Source organism: Saccopteryx leptura, chromosome 10 (assembly GCF_036850995.1).
Source record: "Saccopteryx leptura isolate mSacLep1 chromosome 10, mSacLep1_pri_phased_curated, whole genome shotgun sequence".
NCBI classification, from domain to species: Eukaryota; Metazoa; Chordata; class Mammalia; order Chiroptera; family Emballonuridae; genus Saccopteryx; species Saccopteryx leptura.
Genome location: NC_089512.1, coordinates 15,674,816 through 15,694,033, shown reverse-complemented (window position 1 = coordinate 15,694,033; position 19,218 = coordinate 15,674,816). Strand labels below are relative to the sequence as shown.

The 19,218-nt window shown below is 50.8% G+C and overlaps 2 protein-coding genes across 2 annotated transcripts in view; both read right to left on the bottom strand.

Annotated features, from left to right (window-relative positions):
* EPM2AIP1 (EPM2A interacting protein 1) overlaps positions 1-19,218 on the bottom strand; it is an 835,019-nt gene that overhangs the window by 678,169 nt on the left and 137,632 nt on the right. The window lies entirely within an intron of this gene.
* TRANK1 (tetratricopeptide repeat and ankyrin repeat containing 1) overlaps positions 1-19,218 on the bottom strand; it is a 117,509-nt gene that overhangs the window by 33,972 nt on the left and 64,319 nt on the right. Inside the window, exons 10-14 of the mRNA XM_066350754.1 lie at positions 17,017-17,187; positions 6,697-6,858; positions 6,203-6,457; positions 4,260-4,436; positions 331-3,231 (exon numbers count right to left, since the gene is read on the bottom strand). Of these exons, the coding sequence (XP_066206851.1) occupies positions 331-3,231; positions 4,260-4,436; positions 6,203-6,457; positions 6,697-6,858; positions 17,017-17,187 (3,666 nt within the window). The remainder of the gene's footprint in view (positions 1-330; positions 3,232-4,259; positions 4,437-6,202; positions 6,458-6,696; positions 6,859-17,016; positions 17,188-19,218) is intronic.

Below are 19,218 nucleotides of genomic sequence, written 5' to 3'. Positions count from 1 at the left end.
GTCATTGCTTCTATTTAAGTTCCTAATCAATGCAATATGACCGGAAAAGGAAATAACAAGTACGTCCAAGAAGATAAAAACTTCCCTTAAGTAACAGTCCATTTCCACTCAACCAGAGCTTGAATTATCAACCTAAGAATGAGTGGTGGCAGATATGATAAGACCTATACTTGTTCGTGAGTGTAGGTACTTAACTGACAAGCTCCAAAATACTATCCCTACTGCAGCTACAAAAGCCTAACAAAAGCTAGGCCACAGCTGCAAAAGCAGCCCAAGGTCAGTTAGTTCTCAAGCACCTCTCCCACAGGCGAGCCCAAGCCCTGGACATACCCGAATGGGACCTGTAGTTCTGGTACAGCTGGTGGATCCTCTTGGGCTTCCGGACGGCATACTGCTTGTTCACAGTGCTCCTGCTGGCATAGTGGAACAGAGAGCGCAGGTCACTGAAGCGGAAGGCCACACCCTTCATAATACTCTGGGCCGTGTCCCCAGTGAGGAACATGGCATTGGGGTCATTGATGCATTTCATCAGCAGCGCGAGCTCGGCCTGAGTGAAGTCCTGAATCTCATCACCGTAGAGCTCGTGGATGGACCACGGGAGCACCTTGAGCTTCGACAGCCTGCGGGACAGGTTGTACAGAACATCCTCTTCGTCGAAATAACCTTTCTGAAACCTGATCTGCTGGTACAGGCAGAAGAGGCTGTAGATCTCACTCCGGTCTTCCTTGAAATTGGGGCACCGCTTCCTCCCTAACTTCTGATACGCTTCTTCTGTGAGTCTCCCCTGGGGGCAGCTGAGAGCCTCAAAAGACCCCTTCAGAAAAGATTTTATTTCTTTCCAAATCAGTGCAGGGTTGTAGGAGGTTTTCCCTTTGTTCATTTTGGGCCATATTTCATTGGCGAACACCTCAAACGTCACGTACACCCGGGGGTCGATGTCACAGGAACGTGTTTCCACCGCCCTGTCCTCCTCGCCGTTGTCCCCGTCCGCCTCAGCCTCCTCCTCGTCCTCCTGCCAACTGGAAATGGTCACCTCTTCCTGCGTGGACCATCCCACGATGGTTCTTTTCAAGCTGCCATCTTCGTTTCTCAGGAAAAACGGGTTGGGCAGAGACGCGTCGAGCAAGAGGAGCAGCTGCTTGGAAGTGACAAAGAGAGGGAAGTTCTCGTCCTTCAGGTCCTGGAGTCTGTGCACACTGGGTTCCAAGGGTCGGTAGTGACTGGTGGCCTGGGTCGACTTGGAAAGCTCGATGAAGTTCCTCTGCACCTCCTGGCACAGGACGTGGTTCTTGGTCACGAAGATCTGGTGTAAGTGCTCCAGCTGTTGGGGACCATCCGGGGCACAGGCTTCTGCCCCCTGGCTGGACGCCCCGGGCTCGCCACCGGCCTCGCCACCACAGGCTTCCCCCTCCTGCTCCTCATCCACGCTGTCCACTGTCTCCACTTCGATGGGATCTTCCTCTTCCTCGACCTCCTCCTTCTCCTCCTCTTCCTCCCCACCTGGACCCTCCTGGCTGGGTTCCACCTCCAGCCTCGTCTTCGGCCACATCTCCTTGGCCAGCAGCGGGCACTCTGCCTGGGCGGCCTTTTCCCAGTACACGTGGAACTTCTTCCACAGCCTGTAGAGGCAGCAGGTGGTCTTCCCGGTGCCGCTCCGCCCGATGAGGATGATGGGCTCCAGGGGCCTGGGGTTCAGGTGGATCACGGCGTACTCGAGCTCGCCCACCCGGAAGGGGTACTCCACCATCACCGTCATGTCGTTGAGGATGTTGAAGGCCATGTTGGTGCTGAAGCTGTGGAACTTCATGATGTTGTACTCCGTCTGCACGGCGCTGGCCGGCGGGAAGTACTCGGGCTCCACGTGCTCCCGGCCCTTCTCGGCCTCCGTGTCCTCCACGAAGCAGCGGGGGATCCGCTTCTGGACTTTCATGTTGGCCGACACCTGGCCCTTGTTGATGCCCTTCAGCTTCTTCCGCAGGATGCAGGACAAGCCCCGGTTGTAGGCGGTGCAGATGGCCCTGATGGAGTCCGACAGTTTGCAGTGATCCAGGACGATGTCCCAGATCCGGATGATTTCGGTGTAGACCTGCCCCGACTTCCCCGTGGGGTGCGAGTTGCGCTCCGAGGCGATGATCTTCTCCGGGTTCTCGCTGCAGCGGGGAGAGAAGTCGATGGCCAGCTCCCACAGCATGCGGGCGCCTTTGTCCAGCTTGGCCTCGAAGAGCTGGATGTTTCCTTTCAGGTGCTTCAGCCGCTTCTGCAGGCCCTGGGTCCACTCGCCGTTCCCCAGCCTCTGGATGGCCAGGATGACCTTCTTCTTCATGACCTTGGTCACCGCCTTGCTGGACAGCTTCTTCAGCATTTCCGACGTGCACTCGATCTCCCACGTCATGTTCTCGAAGTCCTGGAGGCAGTCCTCTACGTCCGGCCAGTGGTCCCGGTCGGCGTTGTCCTCCCCGCCCCTGGGGCCAGCCGGCACGAGCTGCAAGGCGGCGGCCCCCGCCCGGGCACGCTCACCCACCGGCTCCCGGGCAGCGGGGTCGTCCCCGCCACGGTCGGAGCCCGCCACCGCCAGGGCTCGCGGGCGCTCGTCCTTCTTCACTTCCACGCCAGCTCCTGTCTCCTGGGGCTTGGGGTCCTGCGGACGGTCTTCTGGGGGGGACGTGTCCAGTTCAACCTGCTCGATCAACCCCATGATGTACTGCACAAGGTGGTCTCTCTGAGAGCAGGGCTTGACCGCTCCAGGCTCCTGCCTCGCCGCCTGGGCGTCCGGGAGAGACTCCCAGCTGTCGGGGACTGTGGCTCCCTCAGACTGGGACCTGGCAGCACCACCGCAGGCCAGTGACCTGGACGAGACCTGGGACTTGAGCTGAGATGCGTGGCCGGGGACGGCGGCCCTGGGCGGCCTCCCCTGGTGGGCAGCGGCATCCTGCCGGCTCCTGCGCCGGCTCTCCGTCACAGCCTTGTGCCAGGCCAGGAGCAGAGGGTCGTTCTTCTTGACCCGGTACCGCGCGTCTCTGCCTTCCCTGTTCTTCAGGGTCAGGTTGATGTCGAACTTCGCCAGCAGGTCTAACAGCTTCTTCATGCGCTTCATCATGCCCTTCTGGAAGAGCAGGTGCATGAGGGTGTTCCCGCTGCCGTCCTGCACGTTGGGGTTGAGGTAGTCGAAGTCGGTGGGGCTGCACCCAAAGAGGTCCAGCAGGTGGCTGAGGAAGTTAAAACCGACGTCACCTGGAAGACACAGACACAACCCCGTGAGCGCCGAGACGCCCTTCCCTGGGAACAGAGGCCCCCGGATGGACGGGAGTCGCCAGCCGGGGGCGTCTCAGCACAATGAACTTCCCCAAGGATTTGATAAGCCAGTGGTTCTCAACCTGGGGCAATCTGCTCCCCCAAGGGACATGGGACCGTGTCTGGGGACATGTTTGATTGTCACAATTTGGGAGGTGCTGCTGACATCTAGTGGATGGAGGCCAGGGATGCTACTGAACATCCCACAGTGCACAGGACAACCCCCACAACAACAACAAAAAATTATCCAGCCCAAATGTCCATGGAGCCAAGGCAGAGAAACCCTGACATCACCTTACAAAATTCCAGTAAGATCTTTTATGTCAGGACCTTTGAAAATGGTGTAAATAAATACGAAGTATTTATTAGCCATGGACAGCCAACTTGGAAACTCAAGAATCCACCTCAGCCTGACCAGGCGGTGGCGCAGTGGATAGAGCGTCAGACTGGGATGCGGAAGGACCCAGGTTCAAGACCCCGGGGTTGCCCACTTGAGCCCGGGCTCATCTGGCTTGAGCAAAAAGCTCAGTAGCATGGACCCGAGGTCACTGGCTCGAGCGGGGGGTTACTCAGTCTACTGAAGGCCCGCAGTCAAGGCACATGTGAGAAAGCAATCAATGAACAACTACGGTGTCGCAATGAAAAACTGATGATTGATGCTTCTCATCTCTCTCCGTTCCTGTCTGTCTGTCCCTATCTATCCCTCTATCTGACTCTCTCTCTGTCCCTGTAAAAAATTAAAAAAAATAAAAATAAAAAGAATCCACCTCAATCAACCTGCCCTGATCATTCACCAAGATGGTCACTCTTTCCCATCAAGCTATGGGCAGGCCTCGCCAAGAAATGTGCTTTTTCTACTGGTTTTCCCAATAGGAAAAAAAACAAACAAAAAAAAGACAAAACCCAGAGCATCCGTTCTAGCATCCAGCCTCGTCCTCAAGGAGAAGACCGGTTAAACAGAGGCCTACCGTTGACGTCCAGAAAGATGTGGAGTGCTGCGTGCAGAGGAGTATCGCCTTCCGTGAGGGAAATGTCGCGGGGGTCTGCGCCCTTGACCAGGAGGACAAAAGCCAACTCAAAGTCCTCGAATTTCAGGCACAGGACGAGCGGCCTCTCCTGGCTGTCCTGGAGACCCTCAGGCAAGGCTGGGGGAGGCAGAGGAGAAGGGCGCCCATGAGCTGCATTCGCGGGACGGGGTTCAGCCCGGCCCACCTGGGGAGGGCAGGCCCACCTCGGTCATTTATTCCCAGGGGGAGCTGATGCTCGCCTGACTTCTGAGGCCCTCCTACCACCCCCTGGGAGGCAGAGGCCTCCGAGGACCCTCAGAGTGACAGCCCACCACCTCCTTCATGCGCCTGGTCCATGAGCCTCATGTCTCCCACTCTTAGCTGCCCCTCCTGTCCCACCGCAGGACACGGACCCAGGATGAGCACCACTAGGGAGGAGGGTCGGGGCCTGCAAACAATTGCAACCCCATGCTTGCCTGACACCACGCCCACCACACAGTCGTGACCGTGAGCTCCACCTCCTACACCCCACGCGTGCTTCTACGAAACTTCTTCCCGAGAATGCTCATCTACCCTCCACTGCCACCTCTCCAGCCCCACACACCTCCCTTCAGCTCACGCACGCCTCCCCTCTGACTGCAGGCTCCCGACCGCCACCCGCGGCGGACCCATCCTACACATGCCTCCAGCCGTCACGCATTCACTCTCTGTCCCCGGTCCCTCGTCCCCGACCCCAGGGAGGTGCTCCAAAAGCGCTTGGTGAATCAGGAACGAAACTGGAATTCCAGGACAGCCGCAGTGTCTGGGCAAAGGCAGGGCCGCTCCACACAAGGACTAGGTCTGAAGACACACTGCAGGAGGCAGTCGGCCGCCTCCTGCAACCTGTGGGTTCGTGTGGCGCTTGGAGAGCTGAGGACCAATGAGTCACCACTCCCCTTAAATGGAAACGCAGGCAGAAAACCCACAGCCAAAGTGCTCTTCCAAGAACCATTCCGTGAACTCAACAGTCAAAGCATCCCTAAGAATGGGGGACGATCCTCGTTCCCATTTTATAAATGAGGACGGAAAGGTACAAATAGCATGCCCAAGGCCACACCGCTAGCAAATGCATTAGTGGGGGGTGGGGGGTGGCGGCGGACGCAGGATGGTCTTTCCAAACTCATCTTAAAATAAAACCTAATCCCGCAAGATGTCTGCACACTCCAGACATCCATCCAGCCAAGTGCCACGGTGCTGACTAAAGTGGCAGCTGTTCTCACCCACCAATTATGTATTTGTTTCTTTAAAAACAAGCATCTCAAATCCCATAATGTGTTGATTAGCAAAGAAGGCCGCAGGGTTGACCAGCATATGCAGTGCAGGGGAAAGTCCAGCCAGAGGTCAGGAGGAAGTGACCGCTGTGGGCTGAGCCAGGGCCCAGGGCCCCCCACCCCCACATCCCTGCGGTCTCTGACCCAAGAGAAAGAGGACACAACAGAGGTAGCTGTAATTCACAGACATGGGGGGGATCCCCACAGGGCAACACCCACTGAGGGGTCTCACTGCTTCAGGATGAAAAGAGGCGGAGAAAGGGGCGGAGGCAGAGGTCCAAGGAGACTCGACAATCAAGTGACAGACCCCAGGCCAGGCAGCGGCCCGGACTCCCCCTAGGACAGCGGTTCTCAACCTGTGGGTCGCAACCCCGCCTTCGGAAAATACATAATGCATATCAGGTATTTACATTCCGAATCATCACTGTAGCAAAATTACAGTTATGAAGTAGCCACCAAAATTATTTTTTGGTTTGGGGTCACCACAACATGAGGAACTGTACTGCGGGGTCACGGCATTAGAAAGGTTGAGAACCACTGGTCTAGGAGGAGAGTCCTCCAGTGCTCGGCGTCCGTCTGTCCGGGCGTGCTCACCTCCACTGTCGATCAGGCAGCCCAGGAGCTGCGTCCTGCGCTGGTCCCAGGAGCTGAGCTGGGGGATGACGGCGCAGAGGTCGAGGTCCGAGAGGTGGCAGCCCTTGAGCAGGCTGTCTCCGGACGGAGGCTCCCCGCTCGCTCTGCGGGTCAGCAGCAGGAGCACTTCGGGCCACTTCTGTTTCTCCAGTAAACATTTGACGAAGGTGTTGGCGCAGTCGCGGTTGATGTCGCAGACCAGGTCAGGAGGGATCTCTTTCAAAAAGAAAGAAGAACACACCACATGCTCCAAAAAATGGTTCGTATGCTTCCTGTCCCCCCCCCAACGACACCTTAACACCCGTGTGTGCATAATGAACACGTGTTACCGACTCAGTGGTTTCGAGAGCCGGAGAAACCATAAACAAGGGAGGAATTACGTCGGCAGGCTACTACTTAACCACTCGCAAAGCTTCCCGGGGAGGCTGGAAACACCCTCCTGTGAGAACAGTTACCTTGCAGAGAAGAGAGAAGGCGCAGGAACCTCTGAACGATGTCATGCTTCAGAAAGTTTTTAGGCAACAACTGGCTTCCTGAGTTCATGTATTTCACCAGCTGCGCAGAGGCCTTCCGGAAAATGTCACTCTCGCTGAGGGGTCCGTTGCCATTGCTCAGCCCTGCAAAACGACACCGGGTGATGCTTCCAACGACGACAAAGAGCACAGCAGCAGGAGACTGCACACGTGACACTCCTCCAGGTACCCTGTGCTCCACCATGTGATGTCGGCAGCTCCTCCCATCAAGGGCAGCACCCACACCCCTCCCTGCCCTTGATTCTGGCCCGACATCATGGCGAGTTATGACCAAAAGAATGCAGTGGAGGTGATTTTTGTGCCGGATCTGAGCCCAGGCCTTCAGAGGCCTTGTTTAGTTCTATTGGCTCCTTCGGTCCCTGGTCCCTGGTCCCTGCCATGTGAATGGGTCCAGGCTGGTCTCCCGGGGCTTAAGGCAACTAAGAACAAAGAAGAATCGTCCAGCTCAATGGTAAAGCATCGGCACGGCGTGTGGATGTCCCAGGTTCAATTCCTGGTCAGAGCACACAGGAGAAGCGACCATCTGCTTCTCTACCCTTACCATTCTCACCTCTCTCTCTCTCTCCCTCTCTCTCTCTCCTTCTCTTTCTTCTCCTCTCCTCCTGCAGCCATGAGTCCATTGGAGCAAGTTGGCCCCAGGCACTGAGGATGGCTCCATGGCCTCCACCTCAGATGCTAGAATGGCTACGGTTACAACAGAGCAAGGGCCCCAAATGGACAGAGCATTGCCCCGTAGTGGGCTTGTCAGGTGGATCCTGGTCAGGGAGCATGCAGGAGTCTGTCTCTGCCTCCCCTCCTCTCACAAAAAATAAAAATAAAAATAAACAACACACAACAAAGGCCCAAATCAGCAAGACTACAGACACTTGAAGGAGTTCGGTTAAGGTGACGAGAACAGCCCAGCCTCGGCTGCTGACCTGCAGGGTCATGAACTAAATACCTGTTCCCTGTTGTAAGCCTCTGTGTTTGGGGGTGGTCTGTTAGGCAGCAGTAGGGAACTGATATAACCGTTCAGGAGAGTGACCGAGGAGATGATTTAGAGCCACACCCACAGGCAACTACAGAAGTCCCCCCTTTCTGTGGTTCCCCTTTCCATGCCTTCAGTTACCGCAGTCAGCCACCATCTAAAAATGGCAGGTGGAAAGTTCCAGAAATAAACAAGTCCTAACTTTTCAGCTGCGCAGCGCTCTGAGCGGCATGATGAAACCTCCCACCGTCCGCTCCCTCCCACCTGGGACGAGTCACCCTCTCGCCAGGGTCTCCACTCTGTTTTCGCCACCCGCCCATCGGTCACTTAGTAGCCGGCTCAGTTTCAGAGAGAGAGTGACCACATTCACATGACTTTTATTACAGTATATTGTTATAACTGTTCTTCTTCTTTTTTTTTTTTAACATTATTGTTCATCTCTTACTGGGCCTAATTTATAAATCAAACTTTCTGAGAGGAACGTATGTATAGGAAAAAACAGTAATTATAGGGTTCAGTACAATCCACGGTTTCAGGCATCTACGGGGGGTCTTGGAACGTATGCCCTGCAGACAAAGGGGGCCCTGCTGTCCACGACAGTCACCCGTGTGTCTCCTCAGCAGGCAGAAGAAGCCACAAGACAGGACCTAACTCTACGGTCAAAGCAGGAAAGACAGTAGTTAGGATTAGAAAACACCCACTGATGGCATGTTGAAAAGGAGCAAATGTTAATTATCAGGTATCGGATTATACCCTCAAAAAGCACCCTCGGTTAAAACGGAATCTAACTGGACAGAGGGGAGTGAAGCTGCACATCTGTTTTCACAGCCAGTGAAAGGGCCTGGCCCACGACATAAATACTATCGTGTGGAGAAGGGACCGGCAAATGTTCAATGTCACGTTCTAACGGAGCAGGAACACTTGAAGAGACGGACTACCTGACAATGGGAAAAGCAGGAGGCCCCGAGTCAAGGGTTGTGCGCAGATGGTTTATTAAGAAGGGGACCAGAGAGGGAGTAGAGGGTGGGGGGCGAAGCCAGCCCAGGGTCGGCGCTCAGGCCAAGTCCCACGGACGGTGGCCTCTCCTGACCCCACAGAGGAGCTCTGGAGTCAGTCCCATCTCACAGCTGTCCCCACGCAAGGTGAGTAAAACAGACTCTCACCTCTGTCCGTCACTAGCGCCAGGCGGCCCTGGGAGGAGGGACCTTCCCAGGCACTGCTGCTTTGAAGGAGCCGAGCCAACAGGCCCCAGGAGCCCGAGAACCTGTCAGAGCAAGCCTGAGGTGCCGAGCTTCCGGGGCGCATAACAAAAGGGGCCCCACCCAAGCAGAGCTCTGACAGTACCTTCCGCCACATGCAGCTGGGTCACCTTCCACAACCCAAATCACAACACCCAAATCGCAAACACACACACCCGTCGGGGGGAAATGCCCATGGCTCTCTCATCAAGAGACCTCGGGTGCTAGTCAGAGCAAGACGCGCCCAAGCACCGTCCTCTAGAGAGAATGAAACCCACCGGCAAAGGAAGACCCCGTCCCCTGCGCCAGAAGCCCGCTCTGAGAAAGAACCTAGCCTGTGGGCTCTAACAGTGACTGACCGGCACTCCTGGACTCAGCCCCACACCTTCGTCCTCAGACACCCAGAAAGACACGGAAAACTGCAAACTCACAATACAGAAAGGAAAGGACCCTTGGTAAAGGAGGAACTGCCTTCACTATCAAGCAGATAGAAACCTGCCTTCTGCCTCATAGCATCACAAGCTTTTCAGGGACATCCTTCTTCCACCAGGGGAATTAGCTTAGTCAGTGTAAGTCACCTGAAACTGAACAGAAATACACCAAGCTTGACAACAGAGATAATTAGAGGCAGTGGTCTAGTAAATGCAGGTTTCTGTGGTTCAAGGTAGTTAAGAAGGTGGTTATAGACCAGAGAAAGCTCTACACATCAGGGAATAAACCAGAGAAGGATATCAACACTGTAAAAAATGCATAAAAGAAAAGGTGCCAAAACACTGACTCTGGTTTCCCTGGGTAGGCATGGGCGATGTGCTTACTTACTACTCTGAACTTACCTGGGTTTTTTTAATTTTCTCTATAAGCTTAATAAGAGACAAAAGGAACATCAGGATATAAAGTTGCTTATACATTATAATCATATATTTATGGAGAGGGTATAGAGAAACAGACTCCCACATGTGCCCTGGCCAGGATCCACCCGGCAACCCCTGTTTGGGGCCGATGCTCTGCTCATCTGGGGCCATGCTCACAACTGAGCTATTTTTAGCACCTGAAGTGGAGGCTCCACAAAGCCATCCTCAGTGCCCGAGGCCAATGTGCTCAAACCAACCGAACCATGGCTGGGGGAGTAAGAGGGAGGAGAGAGAAAGAGAGAGAGAGAGAGAGAGAGACAGAAGGGAGAGGGGGAAGGGTAGAGAAGCAAATGGTCACTTCTCCTGTGTGCCCTAACTGGGAATCAAACCTGGGACATCTGTACACTAGGCTGACACTCGACCACTGAGCCAACTGGCCAGGGCCACATAGTTTTTTTTAAGGTGATTATGTAAGTACTAAACAACAACAAGAAGACTTCGATGAAAATATGCCAAACTGTGATTATCATAAATTTTTGTTTTCATATAAAACTATATTTTTACAAACTTTTTACAATGATCATGTTGAGCAGATATATATTAGCAGATTTGAAATCAAAAATTAAAACTGAAAAGGATTGTCTAAAATTGCAACAGTGCTCCGAGGTATTAGAAAACAGAAATAAATCACTTCAAAGAGATTTCATTTTTGCCCAAAATCTTTCACTAAGTTAAAAAAAAAATACCTGATAAGTTTTATCACACAAACTGGTATGTTTTATTACACACATTTTATCAATTTAAATATATGCAACTATCTCATTTTTATAAAAGAAAATATAAAAATTTTCTATAGCCTGACCAGGCGGTGGCACAGTGGATAGAGTGTCAGATTGGGACACAGAAGACCCAGGTTCAAAACCCCGAGGTTGTTGGCTTGAACACGGGCTCCCTTGCTTGAGTGCGGGGTCGCTGGCTTGAACATGAAATAACAGACATGACCCCATGGTCGCTGGCTTAAAGCCCAAAGTCGCTGGCTTGAGCCCAAAGTTATTGGCTTGAGCAAAGGGTCACCCACTTTGCTGTAGCCCCCTAAGTCAAGACACATATGAAAAAGAAATCAATGAACAACTCAGGAGATACAATGAAGAATTGATGATTCTCATCTCTCTCCCTTCCTGTCTGTCTGTCCCTTTCTGTCCCTCTCTCTGTCTCTGTCACATAAAAAAAATTTTTCTATAAATGCAATCACTATAAATTCATTATAAATGCATGAAATCAGACTAAATAACCAAATCACAAACATATAAATTTACAGGGGTAGGTGAGCTTATGGAGAATTAATATTTTGTTTTCCTTTCCTATATTCTATAAATTTCTTTTTTTTAAAAGAATATATTGCTTTTATATTAAGAAAAAACATTGGCCCTGGCTGGTTGCTCAGTGGATAGAGCATTGGCCTGGCATGTGGACATCCCATGTTCAATCCCTCGTCTGGGCACACATAAGAAGCAACCGTCTGTGGATAAAGAAGATGTGGCACATATACACTATGGAATACTACTCAGCCATAAGAAACGATGACATCAGATCATTTACAGCAAAATGGTGGGATCTTGATAACATTATAAGGAGTGAAATAAGTAAATCAGAAAAAAACAAGAACTACATGATTCCATACATTGGTGGAACATAAAAATGAGACTAAGAGACATGGACAAGAGTGTGGTGGTTACCAGGGGTGGGGGGAGGGAGGACAGGGGGAGAGTTAGGGGGAGGGGGAGGGGCACAGAGAACTAGATAGAGGGTGGCGAAGGACAATCTGACTTTGGGCGAGGGGTATGCAACATAATTTAATGACAAAATAACCTAGACATGTTTTCTTTGAATATATGTACCCTGATTTATTAATGTCATCCCATTACCATTAATAAAAATTTATTTAAAAAAAAAAAAAATTAAAAAAAAAAAAAAAAAAAGAAGCAACCGTCTGCTTCTCTGTTCCTCCCTCCCCCTTCTCTCCCTCTTCCCCTCTCGCAGCCAGTGGCTTGATTGGTTCAAGCATCAGCCCAGGACACTGAGGATAGTTCAGCTGATTCGAGCATCAGCCTAGATGGGGGTTGCCAGGTAGATCCCGGTCGGGGCACATACGGGAGTCTGTTTCACTATCTCTCCTCCTCTTACTTAAAAAGAAAAAACATATCACGGACATCCCTTAAGTAAATACTGCATGCCTGTGTTTACTGAAAACACGGCACCGGCTGCTTGGTGCCCAGGGATGCGAAGGTGACACACCATGGCCTCTGAGTCACAGGCTCTGCCTATGGGGAAAGCCACTCTCAGAGGAGGTTCCAGTATCCTCAGGCCCTGCGTGTTGTGCTCAAGATGCCTGCAGAGCTCAGGACAGAAAGCAGCTGGTCCCCCCCTCCGGAGGACCAGAAAGAAAAGCCTCGGAGCACTGGATTTGTTTTCTTAAAAGGCAACGCATTACTGACGAGAGAGCTCAATCAATCCTGTTCTGGGTCCTAAGGATAGAGCTGAGCTGCCCGAGAAGGGGGACATGCTGCCACCTGGTGGTGGCCCTGAGCGGCAAGTGAGACAGTTACATAACCCTGATGACTCTGGCCTAAAGCCTAGCTCCTCCAAGCGGGGTCTGGCTCTCCCTGCAGCTTGTAAGACTCATGGGTCCTGCCCGGAACCTGCTGAATGAAGAAACATGAGTAGGAACAGGCTCCCCAGGGATCCGTGTGCCCGTTCACGTCGGGTTTTGAGAACAGCAGAAATCTTCCGCAAGGCCCTTTATTTCTCATTATTTCTCACCCAGATGCAAAAAGCAAGGAAACCTTCACGGTCAATGGTCTGGAAAACTTTAAAGTAATGGGACATCCAATACGTGTACTGATGAGTATTGGGGACTTCAGGCTTGACTGGGGCCTCTGCCGTCAAACGGACCCAGGTTTGGCAGCCCTGCAACGGGGCGCGTGCCTGCTCACGGGCTTGGCAGCCACGCCAGCACAGCTGAGTCCTAATCGGGGAAAAGCGACTAGCGGCAGTTCTGAGTCCCTCCTCGTGGTTCGAAACCTGGACCGGAACCAGTTGGCGAAGGAGCTGAGAGAGGATGGGGGAGCCAGACCCTGTCTCAGGAGATGGGATATTTCTAAGGTCAGCAGATACTCAAAAATTCTATTATACAAGGAATCTGTAAATATTGAAACTTTACAAACAAAATAAAAGCAAGTGACTTATAGTAAAGTCTATAATACGAAGTATAACATACATCTACAGATAGACAGTATTCGGAGAATTAATATTAGAAGTAATAAACGGTACGTTTGCACACAAAGCAGTCGTTTCTACCATTAACTGGTGGTCATTTTGTTGTCGTTATTTTAAAACTTGGGAATTCATTGGCCACGACAGCTTCAATTTCTCAAGCAGGAGAAACCATTTTGAAACAGAGATTACAGGCCTAAGGTCTCAGAAAGCATTTAACAATGATTTGTTAATTACACTCCCTCACTGAAAAAAGAAAAAGCCTCCTTACAATAGAGGTAATTAAAAAACCATTTATGATATGTCAGGGCTTTCAAAGAACATTCATGATCCAACCACAAGGGACTCTGTGAAAACTTTTTTCTCTCCCCTCATCCCCATAGTTTCATGGAAACAACAGAAGATACTGTAAATAAATAAATGAAAATGAAAATACAGATGGGGAAGCAAGGGGGAATGATGAATGAAAAGCAACTTCCATCACCTCCACATAAAACTTTGCTGACCCTGGCTGCCTCCCACCCCAACACCCGACACCCCAACACCCCAACACCCCAACACCCTACAGGCTGCCTGCAACCTGCCATCTACTCACCCCTTCATTCCAGGGAGGGAGGGCTTCCGAGGAAGCATCCAAATAACACCCAGGCAGGCACACCTACCATCTATTACGTATTCATCAGTCTAGCCTTTCATTCATAAATGCAAAGATCGGAAGATCATTAAGGAAAAACAACAGCACCAAAGAGAAGCAAGAACATGAACAACTGACCCCAAAAGGAAATATATATAAATAATCAAAAGAAGAGAGGGCGGTGCTCTTGAGAAAGAATAAGTTCTCTATGCTCTTTTTTTTTTTTTTTTTTTGTATTTTTCTGAAGCTGGAAATGGGGAGAGACAGTCAGACAGACTCCCGCATGCGCCCGACCGGGATCCACCCGGCACGCCCACCAGGGGCAACGCTCTGCCCACCAGGGGGCGATGCTCTGCCTCTCCGGGGCGTCGCTCTGCCGCGACCAGAGCCACTCTAACACCTGGGGCAGAGGCCAAGGAGCCATCCCCAGCGCCCGGACCATCTTTGCTCCAATGGAGCCCCGGCTGCGGGAGGGGAAGAGAGAGACAGAGAGGAAAAAGGGGGCGGGGGTGGAGAAGCAAATGGGCGCTTATCCTGTGTGCCCTGGCCGGGAATCGAACCCGGGTCCCCCGCACGCCAGGCCGACGCTCTACCGCTGAGCCAACCGGCCAGGGCCTCCATGCTCTTTCTTAACCGCCATTGAGAAGTGGGGAATGCGAACAGCACAGGCTGCCACAGAGGAGAAGCAACCAGAGGACCAGAAAAGGCTCTGAGAGATTACAGCTGAGCTTTGTTAAAAACGCCACCGGGCAAGCTCAACTAGGAAAGGAAAAGCGGAAGGCCAACCTGAAGATCCCGCAAGAAAAAAAGGAGATGGGAAACCTTAAGGAAAAGTAGGGAGACCGCGTGAGAAGTTCAGGTAGCTCATCTGTTGAATGGCGGTGGCAGAGACACGGGACGGTGACAAAGTGGCAGAAGAGACTCTCCCAGAGCGAATAAAGTTACAGTGAAAGGGACCGACGACTGCCAAGCAAGAGGGACAGATCCAGACCCGCACCCAGACACATCCCAGGGACATTCCAGAACTCTAAGGACAGAGAAATTCCTAGACAGGAAAATCAATGAGGCGGACATCAGATTCTAATCAGTAGCAAACGGAGGCTGGACCACACTGAAACAATACCTTCAGCACCGTGAGAAACAAGGTTTTAAATCTTTTTCAACTGATTTTAGAAAGAAAAGAAAGGAGGCAGAGAGAGAGAGAGAGAGAGAGAGAGAGAAACATCAACCTGTTGTTTCACTTATCCATGCCTTCATCGTGTGATTCTTGGATGTGCCCTGATGGGGGATCGAACACGTAACCGTGGCATGTGGGGACAATGTTCTAACCAACTGAGAGCTACCCGGGCAGGGCTTGAGGAATAAGGTTTTATAGCATATTTCATACACCTAAGAAACCAGGAGTTGTCAGACACACCAGAAAAAGCTACCATTAAAATGGGACGTGTCGGTCATTTTATAAAATTCCAATTTCCAAGACGTTAAAATGTGGGGCGAGAAGTGTGACTTGAAATCAGTGAAGTACAGCACCTAGAGTCAGGCATATGATCAATCAATAAAGGATAAAATAAAGACTTTTCCTAAGCTCTGTAAGTCTACTATCCATATCTCCTCCATGAAAAATGTACTTGAGTCGGTGCTCTACAAGGGAGAACCCTAAACAGACAACAGGAGGCACAGAGTCCTATGTGAGCAACAGAGATAAAAGAAGCGTAACGTCCATTCGCCCGGACTGAAGTCTAAATAAAGCCTGGGAAGCATGTGTGTGTGCCTGCGTATACACACATATACAATAATGCATGTGTAGGTTTCATGAAACTGAGATGCCAAAAGACTGTCCCAGTTAAAAAAAAAAAAAAATTCTCCTGACCAGGCGGTGGCGCAGTAGATAGAGCATCCGACTGGAATGCGGAGGACCCAGGTTTGAGACCTCGAGGTCAGCAGCTTGAGCGCGGGCTCATCTGGTTTGAGCAAAAGCCCACCAACTTGAACCCAAGGTCGCTGGCTCCAGCAAGGGGTTACTCGGTCTGCTGAAGGCCCGCGGTCAAGGCACATATGAGAAAGCAATCAATGAACAACTAAGGTGTTGCAACGCGCAGTGAAAAACTAATGATTGATGCTTCTCATCTCTCTCTGTTCCTGTCTGTCTGTCCCTGTCTATCCCTCTCTCTGACTCACTCTCTGTCTCTGTAAAAAAATAAATAAATAAATAAATAAATAAATAAAATCTAAAAATAAATTTCATTTCTCAATGCCAAGGACATACACTATCCTATTGTTTCAGGCATACAGCATAGCATAGTGGTGAGCCATTTATATAACTTACCAAGTGACCTCCCCTCATGTGTCTCATGCCCACCTGACGCCATACGGAGTTATTACAATATTTAAAGAGCAAAGTTTTCAAGACATGTGGTCATTATTTTCTATGGGTCCAGTTATGCTACTAGTTGTAGAAAGTGTAACATTTACATAATCATCCTACCAATCGAATGGCACTTCCTGGTTTTCAAGTTTTAGAATCAGTCTCTACATGAAGCACAGAAAACACAATGTAAATGACTCAGATAACATTACTAGACAAAATTCACCAGCCTGGGCTGACTCACTGCACATCATCTTACCCAGCAGTCAGGGGAGGCTGTCCCAGAAGCATAAGTCAAGAAATAGAAATATGTTATTATATAAGTACGTAAATGGAATTTAGTGCAATATATGTGTATTTTCTTTTTTTTTTTTTTTTCATTTTAGAAAGGAGAGAGAGAGAGAGAAGGGGGGAGGAGCAGGAAGCATCAACTCCCATATGTGCCTTGACCAGGCAAGCCCAGGGTTTTGAACCAGCGACCTCAGCATTTCCAGGTCGACGCTTTATCCACTGCGCCACCACAGGTCAGGCTATATGTGTATTTTCAATTGTTGGCTGTGGTTGTCTTTGAAGAGTAGGACTGATATTTGTTATCTCCTGTTCTGTCTGAATTTTTGTTTCTTTTTATACAGTGTGCATGCATTAAAAAAAAAAAAAAAATCACCCATAGGACCTAAAGGTAAACCTGGTGAAGTTCCCAGAACGTCGCCGATGCTCTTTAAATAAGAGTGGTCTCATTCTATCTTCCGAAACAACACAGAAAAAGGCAAACGAGTTTTCCAATAATTGGAAGTCTCATTTCCATCTTCATATACCATGAAAAGATGAACTGATTTGTACCTAATATATCACAACCAGTTTTACTCCCCCCACCTCCCACCACACACACAAAGTTAATTCACTGGAAGCTATACCTGATAGGTCCTTAGAACACGCAGCCAGCTTTTCCAAGTGACTGTTGATTTTCTCAATGGCTTTGAAGTTCTTGTTCCTCTTCAGGACGTCCATGGGGGTTCGGGACTGGCGGTCCAGCAGGGTGGGGTCTGCCCCGAAGCGCAGGAGCATCTGCACATCCTCTGTTTGTCCTAGGGCGGGCCAAAAGGAAAAGGGGGCACTGTCATGGCTCCTTCCATAAGATGTCCCCATGAGTGCTCGGCCTCTTAGTTCCCTGACCGAGCAGCCTAGGGCAAGGGGACCAAGGTCCTTCTGCTTCCAGAACCTGAACTGCTGGCCCTGGGCAAGCCACCCAACTCCCCAAGCAAGGAGTCCTGTGCAGAGTGGGAAGGACAATAGCTTTGAAGAGGTGCAGAAGTGCTCTTCTATACCTTTCTCCCCTCTCCTTGGCAACAAGCAAGGAGAGGGGGAATCTGGTTACTAGGCAACAGTTATAGCTGTAAGGATAACAGCAAGCTGTGACTTCAGATTTCTTTATTCCCTAGAGAGAAAACAAAATATTCTACCAGAAGGAAAAAAAAAAAAAAAGCCTATCTGGGGACAGGAGAAGACAGTGGCAACTGCTCTTGCATCATGGGGGTTTTGGGGTTATTGTCCCTGTTTGCACCCTCCCGGCCCCTACCCTCTGCTCTGACGAATCTATCTGCCAAGCATCAAGGCGTCTCTCTGATCAGAGATGCAACAGTTTTCAGAATGGAACAGGTGTATCCCTCGGATACAGAGACTTATGTGGGCAACAAGAATTAGATAAATCAATGCCTAATCCCCAACTTCCAGACCCTCGCTTTCCTAAGATTCGCTGCCTTGACCAGGCACCTACACTCCAGCTGTGTCCTGCTCACAGTGACCTGCTTCTCCATCTCCCCAATAACAACTGTCTTCCACTTTACACACGTAAGACAAAATTGAAAACTCCTCCTTTTTTCTTCCCCGTCGAGGATCTCCCAGTGGTAGGCAGAATTCTAATATACCCCTTAGAGCTCCAACACCTGGTGCACACACCCCTTCTCCCATTACTTCAATCAAATGCTAATTCAGGTACTGCTGTGACAAGACTCCGAAAACAAAAATTAAGGTCCCAAAGCAGTTGACCTTCAGATAGGGAGACTTTCCAGGTATGCCTGCCCTAATCATTTGAACCCTAAAGGTCAAAGATGTAGAGGTCAGAGAGTCAACGTACGAGAGGGGCCTGATGCACCAGAAATTCTCCGCTGCTGGCTTTGAAGACAGAGGGGAGCCCGTGACAAGGATGTGGTCTGTAGAAGCTGACAGCCGCCTCTGGCTGACAGCCAGCAAGAAAACAGGGACCTCCATCCTACAACCACAAGGAACTGGATTCTGCCACACCACGTGACCTTGAAAGAAGGTCCAGAACTCTAGATAAGAACACAGTCCCAGCCGAAGCCTGATTTCAGCTTCCAGAGACAATGAGCAGAAAACTCAGCCACATGGAAGCCCATCTTCTAGAAGGGAAGCTGCTCGGTGCCCTGTAGGTAGGATGAGGGACGGAACCCCATTCCCACCGCGTCACTTATCTGGAGGTGACATAGCTTCCAGCCGCCCAAGCTTCCTCGTCTGTGAAGCCGGACTCATGAGGCCTTCCTCCCAGCTGTCCCAGAGGGTGAACAAGAGAACCTGCCCGAGAATAGGGCATGTGGTGGGACAGCAACGACCTCTGGAGTGTTAGGGTGCAGCAGAAGGGCTGGCTGAGCCTACGGGACTGGCAATGTGAAAAGTCATTTCTCATTGTTTCTCCTAATAAGGAGATAGGTATCTCTTTGAAGGAAGACAGTGTCTCTTGGATATGCCTTCGGTTCAAAGTTTTCGATATATAGAAGGTGGATTTTTAAAAACTGAACCCACTGTGTGTGTGTGTGTGTGTGTGTGTGTGTGTGTGTGTGTGCGCGCGCGCGCGCGCATTTCCCTCTTCTGTCACCTGAAATTACATGCTCACAGTTGAAACTTTACCCTCAGTTTAGACCAGAGCTGGACTTCCCATCTCAAGGTTAGATATCCCAGAAAGTACAGTTTCATATCCTAGAAAAGTGATGGCTACAGAAAGATCGTTCCCCGTAAGTGAAAATCCAGAAAACATTGGCTGTTCCCACAAGTAAAGCTCCCCACCTCGATCCCTGCCTGAGGCTCCCCCACACCCCCCACCG